Raw genomic sequence first — 18,225 nt, forward strand, 5'->3', positions numbered from 1 at the left:
TCTTCCTCCTTCCTGGTAAATATCAAATCTAGCATGGAGGGAACGTCCCCTTCCCTCATCCTCGTAGCTTGTTTAACATGTTGATACAAGAATGTTTCCAGGATGAGGTCTACAAATTTACAGGTCCAAAAATCTTCTGTTTTAGCTTCACATGCTTCCCAGTCTATGGATTTCAAGTTGAAGTCACCGACTATCAACAGTCGTGATCTATCGTTATCCGCTCTCGCTATAATCTCTCATTATTGTTATAAGACCTTCACGTTTACTATCTAGCTCCTCCTTTGACCATGTGCTGCTTGGCGGTGGACTATATGCATTTATCATCATTAGTTTATCATCCTCATAGCAGATCTCTAGTGCTATTATGTCAACTTCTTGTGGATTGGCAGTCATTATTTCCTTCACCTTTAGGTGTTCTTTTACCAGCACAGCAACGCCACCGCCTTTCCTAATTTTTCTGTCCCGTCTCCAAATTGAGTAGCCCCTCGGGAATATGACCTCATTTAAAATTACATCTTCAAGTTTTGTCTCCGTGAGTGCAACAATGTCTGGTGTCTGCAGCTGTATTACATCACTTAACTCCAGTATCTTCGATCTCACTCCATCTATGTTGGTGTATGCAATCTTCAGGAACTTGTTCCCCCTCTCCTTATTCTTCACTCCCCCTCTCTCTATTGATTTTGTTGGTTTGCCTTTATGTACCACTTTACTGGTTTGCCTACCCCTATCACTTTGTAGAAAAAAGAATTTATTTCTTCTTCATTCCTGCTCTCATTTAAAGGTAGTGACGGGGCATTCGAGCCTGTTCCTCCAGCTGTGTTGCAAGAGTCTGCCAGTGGTCTCCCTTAGTATTTTCGCGGCTGCCCCGGTTTTCTGGTACGGCCAGGGCTTTGTGGGGACGGCTCGGCCCCGAGGCCTGTCGTGTGGGTTCCCAGGGCTGGGGAGGGGCCGACTTGGGGAGGCCTAAGGCCTCGTAGGACCCCGCGGGTTATTTTTTCTACCCTCTAAGCAGGGCTTGCGTTTACACGGAGTGGGTTTTTTTTCCTTCCCTCTCACCATACGAGTTGTTGGGCGTCAGCCCCTCCCCAGGCTCGGTTCCTTGTCCTTTGAGTCGTTGGTTCCGTCCTGTAGGTGGGTGCTCTTTTCCTTTGCTTCCCCCTTTTTTGGGATAGGGTATCTTCGTCATGTTTTCCCGTTATTGGGGTTCTACGTGACTTGATCTCGGGTGAGACTGTGCCTTTGTGTGCCTTCGGGACTGGCGTTTGCTTCTGTGTTCACGAGGGTTTGGGTTGGTTTTCGCTACTTCCTGTATTATTGGAACGTCTGTCAGCTCCTAGTCCGGGTCGCCGGATTGGGCTACTCGTGGCCGGGTTGGGTTCCCATTGGGCTCCTTGTCTTTGCTTCGTTTGCCGGTTATATTGTCACTGCTTACTCTTTTGGCTCCTGTCCCATGTGATGGGTTGTTTTTTCTAATTAGTGGTTCCCTAGGGTTGCGTTCTGTTTGGCTACTTTTCTTGTGCAGTAGTCCTAGTTGGCACCTTCCCGCAGAGCGGGTTGTGCGGTTTGGCCAGCGTGTCCTGTGCATGCGCCGTGAGAATGTGTTTTGGTCTGGGCGGTGTACTCGCCTAATTGTGCTTGCGGGGATTGAGCTTTGGCTCTTTGGTCCCGCCTCTCAACTGTCAATCAACTGGTGTACAGATTCCTGAGCCTACTGGGCTCTATCATATCTACATTTGAAACTGTATGGAATCAGCCTCCACCACATCACTTCCTAGTGCATTCCATTTATTAACTACTCTGACACTGAAAAAATTCTTTCTAACGTCTCTGACTCATCTGGGTACTAAGTTTCCACCTGTGTCCCCTTGTTCGTGTCCCACCCGTGCTGAAGAGTTTGTCTTTGTCCACCCTGTCAATTCCCCTAAGAATTTTGTAGGTGGTTATCATGTCTCCCCTTACTCTTCTGTTTTCCAGGGATGTGAGGTTCAGCTCATTTAGCCTTTTTTCGTAGCTCATTCCTCTCAGTTCCGGGACGAGCCTGGTGGCATTCCGCTGAACTTTCTCTAACTTTGTCTTGTGTTTAACTAGGTATGGACTTCAGGCGTGTGTTGTATGGGTGTTATATGTGTGTGTTTCAGTGCTGGTGTTTTTGCGCCCTTTTTTTTCTCGGGTACTTCACCTCTTGCTCTTCTCCCTTCTCCGGTATGTGCTCCGTCTCCTGGATTACAACTGTGGGGACTGGCGGTGCTCCAGGGATCTTCTTGGCACTGTTGGGTCGTGTCATGTTCGTGCCTCCGTTCGACAGGCCAGTTTCTGCGGTCTGGCGTCTTTCGGCTGGGCGGTGGATGCGGAGATATTTATATGCCTGTCTTTATTTAGGTATATTTATGTACAAATATGAGACCGTCGGCACACCGGTGCCTGTCCTTTTTCAACCCTTCCAGTCCCACTCATAGGCATGTCCAACCCATGCTAAGAGTCATTCAGGGGACCCACCTCTTTTGTGTTATGAGGTGTGGGGGTTATGGTGCTGGTTATGTACTCACCTGGTTGTGCTTGCGGGGTTTGAGCTCTGGCTCCTTGGTCTCGCCTATGTGGAAGAACATGCAGGATAGTACCAGTGGAGAGCAGTGGTGCCATAGGCACAATCAGGGAACACTGTATGAACTTCAAAGGTCTGCAGTTGTTAAACATCCTACCTGCGAGCATAAGACATATTGCCGGTACATCCGTGGACATCTTCCAAGAGAACACTAGCCTGTTTTCTAAGAGAGGTTCCGGACCAACCTGGCTGTGGTGGGTATGTGGGCTTGTGGGCCGCTCCAAGCAACAGCCTGGTGGACCAACCTCTCAAGTCAAGCCTAACCTCGGGCCGGGCTTGGGAAGTAAATGAACTCCATCAAGCAGGTATCGAGCAGGTATCTCTGCCGTCTGTCGCCTGGTGTGCATGTTCCTGGGCCTGCTGGGCTTTGTCGTGTCTCTGTTGGCCCTGTCTGTGTCAGGTTGTGGTGTGATACTTTGCTGCTGTTTTGTGCCTGGGGATTTACGTGTTGGGGTTTGCTTGTGTTATTTTCGTGGTCTTCGGGTCCCTGGCTTGGCCCTTCCATATGCGTGGGGTTCTGTCCACATCCGATTGTCCACCCCTGGTTGTGTTTCCTGGGGTTTGAGCTTTGGCTCTTTCGTCCTGCCTCTCCCCTGTCGTTTCCCTGGCATCTCCTTTGCTCGGTTTTGCCTGCACTTGCTGCTGTATGGGGAAGTCAGTTTCCGCTGCTTCCCTTCCTTGTGCGTTCCCTTTGTTCCTCCTCTGCCACAGGGGTTTTCTTTGTGCGTTCCTTGGCTTCTTGGGCGTTCCTTCAGCCTGTGTCATATGGTGCGTTTATGTGTCTGTTTTCGTTGTTTGTACCCCTTGGTTCGGGTACTGGTTTGGTGACAACCCTTACACCTTCGGTTTTCCTGGCTTGCCCTGTCTGTTGGCTTTTCAGGGTCTTGCGATGTTTCGCATCGGACCCGTCGTTTCTGATCTCCTAGCGGGCTTGCTCGTATTGGGGAGCTTTCTGTTCGGCAAACATTCCATCTCCTTATTTGCCAGCTTGGGCTTCTTTGGTGGTCGCGCCCGAGTTCTTCCCGCGGCTCTGCCTCTTCCTGGGCCTTGATGAGCTTTGTCGGGGCTGATTACGTTCTGCCTCGAGTCTCTCTCCTCCGGTTGGTGGTCTGGTGGCTTCGTTTTTGGTGTCCCACCTGCGTGCTTCTTCTTCGCGGCAGTATGGGGTATTTTGGCGGTCCTTCCTTTTACTCCTGTCCCTTCCTAGGTGGCAGCGGTTGTTAGCAACGGCTTGGTTTTTCTGGCGAGGGTTGGGAGCCGTCGTCTTGCCATATACTGTCGCCTCGTTTCGTGCGGCGCTGGCGAAGCCGCTTCGGCTTGCTTTCGGTCTCTGTTGCTTCTGCACCGTTAGTAAGCCGTCTCGTGCATTGTTTCACCTCCGGTCTGTTCGTGCGCCGCTTGCACTGTCCTGGTCTCTGGTCAGCGTGGTCTTCTCTTCGGTTGGTGGTGCCCCTTCGGTTCCGGTTTGTTTTTCGACGGCTCTTTTTCCTGTTGGCATTTGTCTCTGGGGTCGGATCGCTGGGCTTCTTGCTCTCCTCCGCAGGGGTTTCTGCTCCTTCGGTCTTGGCGTTGGTTTGAACGTTCAGTGGCAGCCATCTCCATCTTGTCTGGCACGGGATGGGGCTGCTGCGTTCTGGAGGGGTCCTTGGTTTGTTGGTGCTAGGTTGGTCGGCCGGGGGTGCATCGTGTTTTGTGTTCAGTGGCGGCCCTCCAATGTTAGTTGCGTGCCGCGGCCTCTATGTCCGGGGCGCGCTTTGAGTTGATCGGGTTCCGCTCTTCCCTGTTCGCAGGTGAAGGTGTCCAAAGGTGAGAGACTCGAGGCAAAACCCAACCAGCCCCGTCAAGGTTCATCCAAGCCTAGGAAGAGGCAGAGCCGCGGGAAGATCTCAAAACCATGGAAGCCCCGCCCTGACCCTGAACCTACAGACGGTAAAGACCCGGATGCAGGGAGGAAGGAGGGGGGGGGACCCGACAAGACCACTAACCAAAAATGGGCAGCCTCGGGGCTTCTGGGGAGCAAACAATCTAGCGCATTGCCACCAAAACTTAACGTGCAATGCCCATGCTGCCTGCACCCACTTAGTTAGCAGAAGACTGGGTAACCGAGCCACAGCAATCAACAAAACTCGCAGGACCCCGGGCCGAAGGTGTCACTGACCCCACAGGCAGTGACACCTTCGGCCCGGGGTCCACATCCATCGGGCCCACACTCCACCTAGGGGTTTCCCAGGGTCCTGAGCGTTTACTATAATAGGACTCATGCTCAGGTAATCCCAGGCAGGGTACTACTAACCGGCGCCCATGTCTACCAAACAATCTTCCAAGAACTGAATCCCGGGGACATGTACACTCACGGGGACCTAGCAGGGGAAACCACCGGAAGAAGGAAAAGAATCTAGTACAAAGGGGGCAAGAACCAAAAGGCAGGGTCTCCCACCAGGTAGACAAACAAAAAGGAAAAAGAAAAATCCCGCAAGAGAACAACGTACCTAGGCGGAACAGAGCCGGCCGCTATGATTGGTGAAAACAAGCTGCTCAGCACCCTGCGCCCCCTACCAGTGCAAACTGCCCCTTACCCTAAGGCGAACAAGGGAGACAGAACCCCCATTACACAAAGGGTGGCCGAAAATAAAAAAGCAGACGGCCTAGCAGAAGCAGGACCCAAGGAACTTGTGGAAGGTAACCCCAAGCTCCAAGGGCAATACTTACAGGGCACCTAGGGAAGGGAACCCTAGGCGCATGCAGCTTGAGTACTGGAGACTCGGTCCCGGCTCACACACCACCTAGAAGACAGACACCACACTCTAGGCACAGTGCTGAAACAACCACTGGAACCAGAGCACACAACCAGTGCTGTTAGCATCAGCCGAAGAACTGATGGGTGGATAGCTGGCGTGAGTGGTCTGGGGCTTCCCCCTCCCGGGGAGGGGGAAGCTGTGCAGAGGCGCGGTGACATGCGACGTCATACTTGTTTGCTTGTTTTCTGTTAGGGAGTTCTATCCACTAGTTTGGCTTTTGGTAGCAATTTTTACCAGAATAGGGGTTTGTTTTGGAATGCTTACCTTTCTGGATGTTTAACCCGGTCGATGGCAGACATAGAATACTTCCAACCACACGGGGGTTTCTACAGGCTATTGCACCCCTTGCCTCTCTGAGGGGGGGCCAGGTTCTGGTCGTGGTCCCCAGTAGGCCCAAAGAAGTCCATACACAACTGATGCCAAAATCTGTCATTAGCATATCAGCCTGGTATAGCTCCGGGAAGCCAACGGGGCTCCTCCCAGAAAAGGAGACGGCTGCAGCAGAACAACCTACCACCAAGACCAAAAGAGCACAAACCTCTGCTCCGGAGGAAAGCATGAAGCTTCCCGATCCAACCCACAGAGGCCAATGTCAACAAGAAAAAGAGCCTTAGAAAAACAGTCCTAAACTGAAGGGGCCACCACAAACCAAGAAGAAGAGAGAAAAAAAAGCACTCGGTCCAATTACCAGGACAAGCCGGAAGTGAAATAATGCACGAGACAGCTTGCGGAACGGAGCAGAAGCAACATCCACCCCGAACGTAAACTGAAGCAGCTTCGTCAGCGCCACACAATACGAGGCGACATTATTCGGCATAAGATGACGGTCCTGAAGCAACCAAGACAGGAAGAACAAGACAACCCAATCCGAAAAAGAAGAAAACTTATGGAGGGACAAGAAATAACGAAAGGACTGCCAGGAAATTTCATACTGCCGCCGAGACATGTCGTAAAATCTCCTTATAGACATTTTCTGTGATGAAACAAGGCGAGTCCGGGTGGACAGATAAGGGAATACTGTACTGTAAACCTTGCTTGGTTTTCCTTCGTCTGTGTCGTTATAATTCAGTGACCCATGACTTTGAAAGTTTCAGATTAATAAATCATTTCTAAAACCAGTGTTTTAATAGCTTTTTATTATCCTAACTAAACTAAACTAAATAAAACCGAAAATATACTGTACATAATATGATAGACATCTGCTATTTGAGAAATTATTTATGTTATTGGAACAACTACTCCAGCGTGAGGGGACGGGTCTAATCCTTGTACACACAGCACCATGCGTTTTTCGTTTGATTTCGTCGCCACAGTTCAGTGACTACAGCTTTGAAATAATAAAATTAATAAATCAGTTCTAAAAATAAGTTTTTTATATATCTTATTATCCTAATAATGTTACAACAACTAAACATATAACCTAAAAATATATAATTTGATGCAAATCCAATATTTGAGAGAAATTTATGTTACTGGATCTGGCTTAAACACCAGCCTACTGGAGGGTGTATAGCCCTAGTCTGTGTTCATACAGTAGGCTCCCAGTGCCATTAGCTTTGTCTGCGAGTGACATGTTTGTCCGCCGGTGAAAGAATAATCACGGAATTTACCATTTTTTGACTACAGCTGTATTAATATACAAGATTCTCAAGGGCTTGCTAATCGTGCTATATCTACAAAGAGGAAGAGAAGTTTTTCATCCATTGAGCAGAAATTAGACATGATAGAGAAACATGAACGTGGCTACTCTTACTAGGCTGGCAGCAGAATTTAATGTCGGGAAAAGTACAATGTGTGACATCAAGAGACAGAAAGATGATATTAGGAAGTTCCTTGCTTCAAGTGATAGTGGTGCATTAAATAAAAGGAAAACAATAAAAGGTTCTACAAATACAAATTAGGCCGAAGCTGTGTATAAATGGTTTAACCAGGAGCGCTCTGTGGGGATGCCACTTAGTGGCGACGCCATTAAGACAGCAGCCGATAAATTTGTACAAAAGATGAACATTCCAGATTTTCGAGCAAGTGTAGGATGATTGCAAAGGTTTAAGAACAGGCAAGTTTGTGGAGAATCATTAAGTGCAGATACAGATTCTGTCGAGCCATTTAAGTGTAAATTAAATGATTACATAATAAATGATCTAAGGCATTTTCAGGTATACAATGCCGATGAAATGGGCTTTAATTGGAAATGCTTACAGAACAACACTTTGGCTTCTAGGCTAGACGAGTATTTTCCTGGCCGTAACGTAAACAAAGAAAAAGTTTCTGCCATGCTGTGTGCAAATGCAGATGGAAGTCACAGAACAAAGTCCACCATTGTGGGGAAGTAAAAAAACCAGCGTTGAATGTAATGAAACGGCACTTTCTGGGTGAGCCCCGGAGGCTCCCTGGAGCTTATCGGGCTAATGTATGTTATATTAGACCGGGACATTAGCTATGGAGTTCAGACCTACCAGGGACCAGCGCCAGAACCTGGCCCCTTCAGAGAGGTTTCAGGGAGCAATGACCCTGGAAAACCCCTTGTGGTTGGGGTTTTCCTTATCTGCCATCGACCGGGGTTAGGCACCCAGAAAGGTAGGCATAAAAAAACAAACCCCACATGGTAAAAACTAAAACAAAAACCGAACATAGAGGTAGAAACTCCCTACAATCACAAGGAAACAAGCAAACATCACACTTTACTGCCGCGCCAATCGTCCGCGCAGCCCTCCCCGCCCCGGGAGGGGGAGGGGGCAGCCCCGGACCTACCGCGCCGGCTGCCAAGCTCCAGTTCGGAAGCTAAGCTTCAACCAACGTGAAAAAACCGCCGACCAGTGAGAGGGAGGGTTGCCAGGGAGCCTCCGGGGCTCACCCAGAAAATGGCGTTTCATTACATTCAACGCTGGTTTTCTGTGGGGAGCCCCTACGGCTCCCTGGAGCTTCATACCCAAAGAGAAGGAAAAGAAAGGGCTAACCCGGAAGGCGGCCGCCACAAACTCTGCAACGCAAAGCCAAGACAACCGGTCGCAAACCTGCAACCCAAGGCAACAAGAACGCCCAAGAGCAGACACGCATAAGGATGGGCGGCCAAGAACCTGTGCGACCCACAAATCCCTGCGCCCGAAATGAGCCCGAGACGTCACCAACACAGCAGCAAAAGCTGCAAACGTCTGAACAGCACAGGCGCAAAGACAGACCGCAGGCTGGAAGAATGAAAACACTGCGGACGACCTGGGAGACCCGAGCCCTGAAAACAGGGAACGAAGGAACCGGATCAACCACAGCGCATCCCCAGACACGGTACGCCGGCAACAGCAAAAAGCACAACCGGACAACACAGGACGCACCCCCCGGCCAAACCAAACAAGTACCAATACCCCAAGAACCCCTCCGGAAAGCAGCCGTCTCGACGGGCGCCAGGACAGAGAAAGGCTGCACACCTATAAAGCTACCACCAGTACCAAAGAGCAGGAAACTGAACCAAAGGGGCTACCACAAACTGAGGGGAAGAAAGAAGGCACCCTGAACAAGGACCAGGATGGCTCAGGCGACGCATGAGCAGGTCGGAGGGGAAACAAAACACGAGAAAACGTATGAAACGTCATACTGTCGCCAAGACGAAGCTCGCAGGTAGGACACCGTCAACAAAGCCACCTGAACACCATAGAGATGGTGATACCTGCGTCAAAATACCAGACGCGAAGAGCCAAGGAGAAGGCCGAACCAGTCACGGACAGGACCGATTCGGCCTGCTGAAAGAGGCGGAGCCTCAGGAAAAACGCCCCAGGTACGGACACCTATCAAGCAGCGTCTGAAAAGAAGGCCGGGCCGGCCACCATGGAACCATAAGGACTGTTCTCGTGGGAATGGGCTGCAACCGAGCCAGAATCCGAAGCAACAGCTGGACCGGGAGAAAGGTACTCCCCACCTCGACCAGTCCTGCCGAAAGCATCCACCGTGAAGTCCTCGCAGCTGGGAAAGGGTGCCACAAAATGGTCGACGCCTAGACCACGCTGACCCGAAGACGTCCATGGCCAGGAGTCCATACGCCCGACAGAGCCAACAAAACGAATTGGCGACGACTGGCCAACCCATGAAGAGGAATGAACCGAGACAGCTGTCCGCCAGGACGCAGGACACACCCCGGACACGAACCTCACGGTTAGCCAAACCCCTGTGGTTCCGGCAAGAATCACCAGAGAACAGTCCGAACAGAGCTGAATGGTAGAGTACCTAGTGACCCAAACCCTCCGAAGCGCAAACCAGACAGCCATAAACACTCGAACCGTGCTGTGAGCCCGACGGACAGACAGACTCCATCAACCTTGGCCGACCTGGTGAGCACTGGTCACAAAGCCCCAGCCGAGAGACGACCCGTCCGTGAACACATCGAGCGAAGGCTCGGGGAGGTGCCAAGGCACGGAACCCCGAAAACCCCAAAGAGGAAGCTGGTGACGCAGCACCAACACAAGATCCCCGGAGGAACCCAATGAATGCAAGAGGCGGAAGGGGAGTCTCCACAGGAACCAACAGACGCCGTAGCCAAACCCGACTCCGCGGGCAGACAAGCACGCCGAAGTGCAGACTCCCACACAACCGCTCAAGCAACCGCTGAGCAACCCGGGGCCCCCTCCTGAACAGCAGAAGGCGGGACCACAGCCGCAGTAACACTTCTGGAGGGAAGACAATGAGGGGCCCAAGAGCCTTAAACAAGGCCCAGGTCTGAACCCGGGACGGAAACAGATGGAAAACCTCCAGATCACCAGGAAACCAAAACCGGCGATCTGGAAAGAACCATCCCCTGGCGAGCAGACAAGCGGACTGACTGGGAGCCCACACCAGCCAGTCGTCGAGGTAGGCCAGACACCGAATCTCAGACTCAGACAGGGCACTAAGATCCGGTAAAGATGCAAAAAGTATACGAAGTTCCCATTACAAAATAGGGAAGGCAATAAAAACAGCAAACCTGAAGCCCCACCACCAACCGTGCCAGTCCCAGAAAAACTGGAGACGAACGTGCCAAGAAGTGACCTGGAGGTCCAGGGCCACCATCCAGGCACCCGGCCCCCAACAGAATCCGAACAGGAGACAACAATCCTCCGAGGAAGGCATAGGATCCAGGGCGCAGACCGAAAAAGTCCAGAAGAACTGCAGACGGGAAAAGCTCATAACTGCAAAGAGCAGACGCGAACCCCAGAAGGATGGGGCGGATCGACCACGCCCCACGCACCCACGAAGAGGAAATGACGAAGCACAGGGGAAGAAGCCCACCCCGCCAGCTCTGAACCCCCCCAAGGGGGAGAAGCCGTCCTCCGACGCCAGCAGAGGCCGGAAGACAACCCAAAGCGCCCACCAACAGCGGGACCATGCGAGAGGCAACAGAGCAAGCTGCTCCCCCAGCGCCCAGTTTCACCATGGGTTCTGAGAGAATGTGCACCTGAGCTCAGCATTCCTCTTCAACTGATTTTTCAGGCATCCCTGTATACAGGGATGGAAAAAGGCTAACATAGTTCCAATCTACAAAAGTGGAAGCAGGGAAGACCCCCTTAATTATAGACCGGTATCATTGACAAGTGTAATAGTCAAAATATTGGAAAAAATAATTAAATCTAAATGGGTAGAACACCTGGAGAGAAATGATCCTGTGTATCGAATTTACTCAGTTTCTATGATCGAGCAACAGAGATATTACAGGAAAGAGATGGTTGGGTTGACTGCATCTATCTGGACCTAAAAAAGGCTTTCGACAGAGTTCCACATAAGAGGTTGTTCTGGAAACTGGAAAATATTGGAGGAGTGACAGGTATGCTCCTAACATGGATGAAAAATTTTCTGACTGATAGAAAAATGAGGGCTGTGATCAGAGGCAATGTATCGGACTGGAGAAATGTCACAAGTGGAGTACCACAGGGTTCAGTCAACAGAGAAGGGAACAGAACCCCTTCCGAAAGAAAAAGTACACTACCCAAGTCATGAGGAGAGACTACGGGAATTAAACCACACTTCGCTGGAAGACGAAGAGTGAGGGGAGACCTGATCACCACATTCAAGATACCCAAGGGAATCGACAGGGTTGATAAGGACAGGCTATGTAACACAAGGGGCACACGCACTAGGGGACACAGGTGGAAACTGAGTACCCAAAAGAGCCACAGAGATAGATTTTTTTTTTTTTTTTTTTTTTTAGTGTCGGAATGGTAACGGGAAAGCACTAGGAAGTAATGTGGTGACTCCACACACAAGTAATGAGACTGACCCCCATACAACGTCACATGTAGACATGATAGAGCCCAATAGGCACAGGAACCTATACACCTATACAACATAGAACCTATACAAAGCGTTATATGACAAAGAGTGCTGGGAAGACGGGACACCACGAGCGTAGCTCTCATCCTGTAACTACACTTAGGTAATTACTTAGGTAATTACCTGTTGATACGACGGTTGAGAGGCGGGACCAAAGAGCCAGAGCTCAACCCCTGCAAGCACAACTAGGTGAGGACATATATTGTTAAAGTACAAGTCGCCGACTAGTGGGCAGAGAGCACCATGCCGGCCAGGCAAAGAAGGCACATAACTGCATCAAAAGGCCCACCTCGACAGCAAAACCGCAAAGTCCCAGCACAACCACAACATGTGCCAAGATCCAAAAAGATCAGTCTGCAAGCCAGGAAGACCCCGGAACCCCAGAAGGCAGAACTGGGTCACATGAGGAAACAAAAGTCCCCTGAACCCACAAAAGGGGGGCCCAAGAGGAAGAAACCTCCAGAACGAAACCAAGGAACCCAAAGGAACCCAGAATCGAACCAGGGGGAGCCCAAACCACCACATTTGCCGGCGGAGAACACCACTGAAAGGCAAAGCACAGTCCCCAGCAGAACCCCCTGGGAAAATGGTCCCAACAGACCGAAAACCGAGGGACAAGGTGTGGGAGCAAGCATACCAGCCAGGGGCACTGAGTCTAAACCCAAAGGCTCAGACCCAAAACAGAAAAATTGGAAAAACCCGTTGTAAAATCAACACCCAAACGTTCCCAGAGGAACAGGCAACGGCAAGAAAACACCAGAAAAACAAAGAAACGACAACAGGAGAACAAAAACCCTGAAATTTTTTTTTGAAAACTCACCCGAGATGCTCGCTCGCACACCCAGACGCGCTGGTGGCCACGCCGTGAAACCGGTAGACGAAAATAGCCGCCAGCAGGGGCTGTGACTGACGCTAAATACACAAAAACACGCTAGCAAATGTGGGAAGCAAGCAGACTGGATGGGCGAAAAACGTCTCCCAACAGCAGAAAAACCCCGGCAGGGGCATAACCACACCAGAACTGCTAGCAGGCATCCCCCACAGCCCCGGGAACCAACAACAGAGGCCCCGGGGCAGAGCCGTCCTCCAAGCCCTCCACCCTTAAAGAAAAGCAAGAGTCCATGGGAAAGGCAACAAGAAAGGGCCGCTGGTAAGACCCAGAAGCCTTGGCAGGAGGCACAGGCTCAAACCTCCGTCCCCAACCCGAACGGGGCCGCCCCCGAAAACCGCCCGAGTCTCTGCCGCAACTAAACCCCGCGCCGACCCCGAAACCCACAGACAGTCCGGAGCCGGGAACATGGAGGGAAAGGGGCGAACAGCACCGAACAAAACGGGGCGGCCACGGGGCATTCGAGTGGGAAACCAACCTAGAATGTTGCAGCAACCTAACCAAGCTTGCAACACGGATGCCGCCTGTACTCTGAACAGTAATAACATCAGGAGAGTACTGGAGAACAAGCAGAGAATCACTCGCAAGACTCCGGGTCAAGGTGTCAGTGACCCACCAGGCAGCATGACGTAGGTAAAAATGGCGACTGTCACCCGGAGACAAGGGAACAGCAACCAACGATCCCGTACAAGACGGGTTGGAACCCGGAAGACACATGCAATGGCTCTATGTTCGGTTTTTGTTTTAGTTTTTGCCATGTGGGGTTTGTTTTGTTATGCCTACCTTTCTGGGTGCCTAACCCCGGTCGATGGCAGATAAGGAAAATCCCAACCACAAGGGGTTTTCCAGGGCCATTACTCCCTGAAACCTCTCTGAAGGGGCCAGGTTCTGGCGCTGGTCCCTGGTAGGTCTGAACTCCTTAGCTAATGTCCCGGTCTAATATAACATACATTAGCCCGATAAGCTCCAGGTAACCATTGGGGCTCCCCACAGAAAAACCCACGTGCTTTGAAAAATTTAATGAACAAGCTACCTGTGGTCTACTACAACTCTAAAACAACTTGGTTTACTGGAGATATTTTTGTGGACTGGTTCAAAAATCATTTTTGCAAAGAAGAGATTTTCAAATAAAGAAGTGTGGAGCGAGACAGAATGATGACAAGGCATTACTCGATTGACAATGCCCCAGCTCGTGTAGGGCTCGACACATTAGCATCACATGATGGACGCATCAAATGTATGGCCTTGCCTCCAAATACCATCTCTCTGATCCAGCCAATGGATATGGGTGTTATATATGCAATGAAAAGGCTTATATATGCAACGAAAAGGTTATATATACAAACGAGTAATGAATAAAGAAATCATGGCGGTGTTTGAGTCAGATGAAGACAAAAGACAAGGAACCGATTCGCGAGGCCAAGCAACACTGGAACGTTACAAAAAATACTCGATTAAGGAAGGCATTTACAACTGGGCTAAAGTTTGGGATGAAGTTAAAGAGTCAACATTAAGAAATTGTTGGAAAAAACTCCTGTTGCTTGATCATGCTGATGAAGTGACTTAGGAAGAAATGGATTTTGAACGATTTTCAAATGATATTTATCAAGAACTGCGTGCCGCTGGTGAGATGGAGTTGACGCTGAACAATGTGGAGGAGTGGTTAGATATTGATGCAGTCGATCCACCCATTGGTCATTTAACAGATGACATTATACAAAATGTTACTGGCACTGTTGACGATGACGGAGAGGACGACGAGGATGAGAATGATAGCAGTTTACAATCTGCTACGTGTGCCGATGCATTGTTTCATGGTAAAAAAACTCCTTAATATTGTTTCACAAACTGACAATCCAGAGGTACCAGGCTTTTATCAACACCTAAGGATGATGAAAGATATTTGTCTCAAAGACATGACAAAAAGAAGAAGAAAAACTAAAATGAGTCAATATTTTTCACGAACTAGCAGAAAATCAACCAACACAGCCGTGCCCAGCACGAGCACAGCCGTACCCAGCACGAGCACAGCAGCAGCTGAAGCCAACACAGCAGCAGCGAGCACCAGCAAAGCCGATGCAAACATCTAAAAACATTGTGTGTGAAGTGAACAATTAGAACAAGTGTTAAATTTAAGTGTGTACATAGTGTTAAAATTAAAGTTGCTGTAATTTTAGTGTACAATAGTTTTCACGAACTGTATTGTAGTACTCAACATACAGCAGAACTACTTTTAATCACACAGTGCTAATAAATAAATAAATAAATAAATGTTTATTTAGGTAAGGTACATACATACAAGAGATTTTACAAAGAATGATGGATTTATAGATAGAGCTAGTACATACAATGCCCAAAGTCACTATTACGCAAAGCGTTTCGGGCATGAAAAACTTAAATGACTTAAAGCTTAATACTAATTGAGTATAAAGAATAAAATGTGTTGAGAACAAATAAAAATAGAGATAAAAAAGGGGGGAACATGGCTGAAACAGCAGCACAAATACAATTAGGTTGACAGTGTTGTTTAAAAAAAAAAAAAAAAGACATGGGTTGACAATAGAGGGGTAAGGTAGGTTACAGGGAATTTATTAGGTAGTGTTCGTTTTTATCTTAAACTGGTTGAGAGAGGTACAGTCTTTAACATGGTTGGGAAGGTCATTCCACATTCTGCGTCCCTTGATTTGTAGAGCATTTCTAGTTTAAGTCTTACTCTTGGAATATCAAAACTGTATTTCTGGTGTGGTGCTCATGGGTTTTGTTACAACCTTCAATGAAGCTTTTGAGGTCAGGATTGGCATTACAGTTCAGCATTTTATATATGTATAATACACATGAGAGAATGTGCAGTGACTTAATATCTAACATATTCAGAGATTTGAGTAGGGGTACCGAGTGATGTCTGGGGCCAGAGTTGGATATTGTCCTAACAGCAGCTTTGTGTTGAGTAATTAGAGGACGTAAATGATTTTAGGTAGTAGATAATGGCATAATGCACTGCAGTACGTATTTACTGTAGAGCATTCACAACTTCACGAAACTTCAAGATGGACATAACTCCAACAATAAGGTAAATAAATGAATTACAGTATTTTTTAGTAGAGTAGTAAAATATAGGTAGAGTATGTAATGTGATAATGCATTTTTATTGTGTACAAGAAAAAAAAAAGACACTGATGCAAACGCCTCCTGAAGGTCACCCCTTGCAACGAATCCAACACTCCAATGCACCGGGGTTGGTCCATATAGTACATTGAATCAAGGTTGTACTGTACAGTATTATATAATATTATATATATATATTTATATATATAAATAAGTAACAAAAAAGAAAAGAAAACCCCGCGTGAGGATAACAGAGCCGGCCACTATAATAGGTGATAACTAGCTGAGCAGTACCCTGCGCCCCAACCACTGACAAAAACTACCCCTCCCCAGAGGCAAACAAGGGCAAACAAAAACCCCAGCTTACTCCAAGGGCAGCCAAGTACCGAGCAGTAAAAGACACAGCGTAGGTAGATCCCAAGGCGACTTGTTGAAGGTGGCCCCAAGCCCCAAGGGCAGTACTTACAGGGCACTTAGGAAAGCAAACCCTAGGTGCATGCAGCCCAAGTACCAAAAAATTATACTCCTAGCTCGCACACCACCAGCAGAGACAGTCCACACCACAAGGCACAGAAACAGAAAATCTGGAGCCAGAGGCACATGACCTGCCAGTATCACATCAGCCAAGAATTGAAGGATGGATTGCCGGCATGAAGGTCTGGGGCTCCCCCACCCGGGAGGGGGGGGGGGGTGTTGCACAGACAGCGGCACAGCAACGTGATGACGTCATGTTCGTTTGCTAATTTTTGTTTGGAGAGTTCTGTCCACTGGTTCAGCTTTCGGTAGCAATATTTTCACCAGAATAGGAGGTTTGTTTTGGGGTGCCTACTTTTCTGGGTGCCAGACGCGGTCGATGGCAGACATAGAATGCTCCCAACCACACGGGGTTTCTATAGGCCAATGCTCCTCGTGCCTTTCTGAGGGGAGCCAGGTTCCGACTCGTGGTCCCCGGTAGGTCTAAGAACTCTGTGCACGTTGACTGATGCCAGAAAGCTGTATATCCATATCAACCTGAATAGCTCCAGGGAGCCGATGGGGATCCCCCCAGAAAATGCTGGTCTGTATCTGCAATATATAAAAGTACTGTACTGTAAATAAAGATATTTGATATACAATCGACTTTATAATGGTCCAGGACGGAACGAAACGTTGTCATCTTTTCATCTTCTAGTGTGTGGTTTGGTCTACAATAAAGATACTTGTATATAATATAAAATGGGGCCTCGACTTACGATGCTAATCCGTTCCCAGAGACTGATCGTAACTCGAAATATCATAAGTCGAAGTGATTTTTCCCACAAGAAATAAAGGGAACTGAATTAATCCGTTCCCCACCCTCCAAAATATTAACATACAAATACATTTTATACTGAATACAATGTTTTTTTTCTAACTACAATACAGTACCTAAGTTGATCTTACCTTTATGGAGGGCTCTTGATGGAGTATGGAAGATGGTGATGAGGGGGGAGGAGGAGAGTTGTTACTGTTTGGAAGGGGAGTCCCATTCCATTATCACACTCTGGAGTACTCTCTCTCTCCTACGTTTTGCCTGAATACCACTAGGAGCTGGTTGTGGTTTAGTGCTTGTTTGTCTCACTACAAATTTGTCAAGAGACATTTGTTTTTCCCTTCGTTTTAACATTTGTCTGTAATGATGCATCACAGTGTCATTAAATAGGTTAAGGCAACGGCCTACTGCCGCTTGATTTGGGCGAGTCGTTTCAGCATAAGTTTGCAATTCTTCCCATGCTGCACATATTTTCTTAATTGTTGAGGAAGAGACATTCTGTACTCTTGTTTCTGCTCTATGGTCATCCTTACATGGGTTTTCATATATTGAGCCTTACCACTGACTTTCCTGGGACTCATGGCATGATATATAATAATTACTTTAATGTTCAAAATGCAAAAAATCACCACAAACGCGTTATTTCTTATAGGCGCGATCGTCACTAAGCGGGCAGCTGTAGTAAACCGAGGCAGGTCGGATCGCGTGACCAGGAACCACACGCTCAGTCGACCCGAATGTGTACCAACAAATATCGTTAGTCAATGACACCATCGGATGTCGAGTTGGGGCATAAGTTTAGCCTAAGTTGGGGCAATCGTAAGTCGAGGTGCCACTGTACAGTACTGTGCTCCACAGAAATTCATAAATGTGATGTGTAAGATCCGATTGCCAGTTTATAAAGATATGGGAAAAGGGAAGGGAACTATAAGGAGAAAGTGTCAATTCATTACAACTAAATAGCACAGAGATATGGAAAAAACTAATGTCAAATAAACATACAATACTCAGCTTTCAGGCAGGATGACCTATGGCGCCGTGGCTTAAGATATACAACAACACCTGGATTCTCTCTAGCAAATTCAATTAGCTCCTTCTCGATATATTCTCTGAAAGAACAAAAAAAACAGCATTGAATGTAATGAAATACCACTTACTGGTAGAGCCCCAGTGGCTCCCTGAAGCTTTCTCGCCGAGATGGCTCTCCACTACTGGGTCACATCAGTTGCAAGTCCTGTTTGTCCTACCA

At 48.4% G+C, this 18,225-nt stretch overlaps 1 protein-coding gene across 1 annotated transcript in view; it reads right to left on the minus strand.

Moving 5' to 3' along the window:
* Positions 1-18,225, minus strand: part of mRpL43 (mitochondrial ribosomal protein L43) — a 44,744-nt gene that overhangs the window by 18,487 nt on the left and 8,032 nt on the right. The window contains exon 2 of the mRNA XM_045738461.2: positions 17,979-18,085. Within this exon, the coding sequence (XP_045594417.1) occupies positions 17,979-18,085 (107 nt within the window). The remainder of the gene's footprint in view (positions 1-17,978; positions 18,086-18,225) is intronic.

Source organism: Procambarus clarkii, chromosome 43 (genome assembly GCF_040958095.1).
Source record: "Procambarus clarkii isolate CNS0578487 chromosome 43, FALCON_Pclarkii_2.0, whole genome shotgun sequence".
Taxonomy (NCBI): Eukaryota; Metazoa; Arthropoda; class Malacostraca; order Decapoda; family Cambaridae; genus Procambarus; species Procambarus clarkii.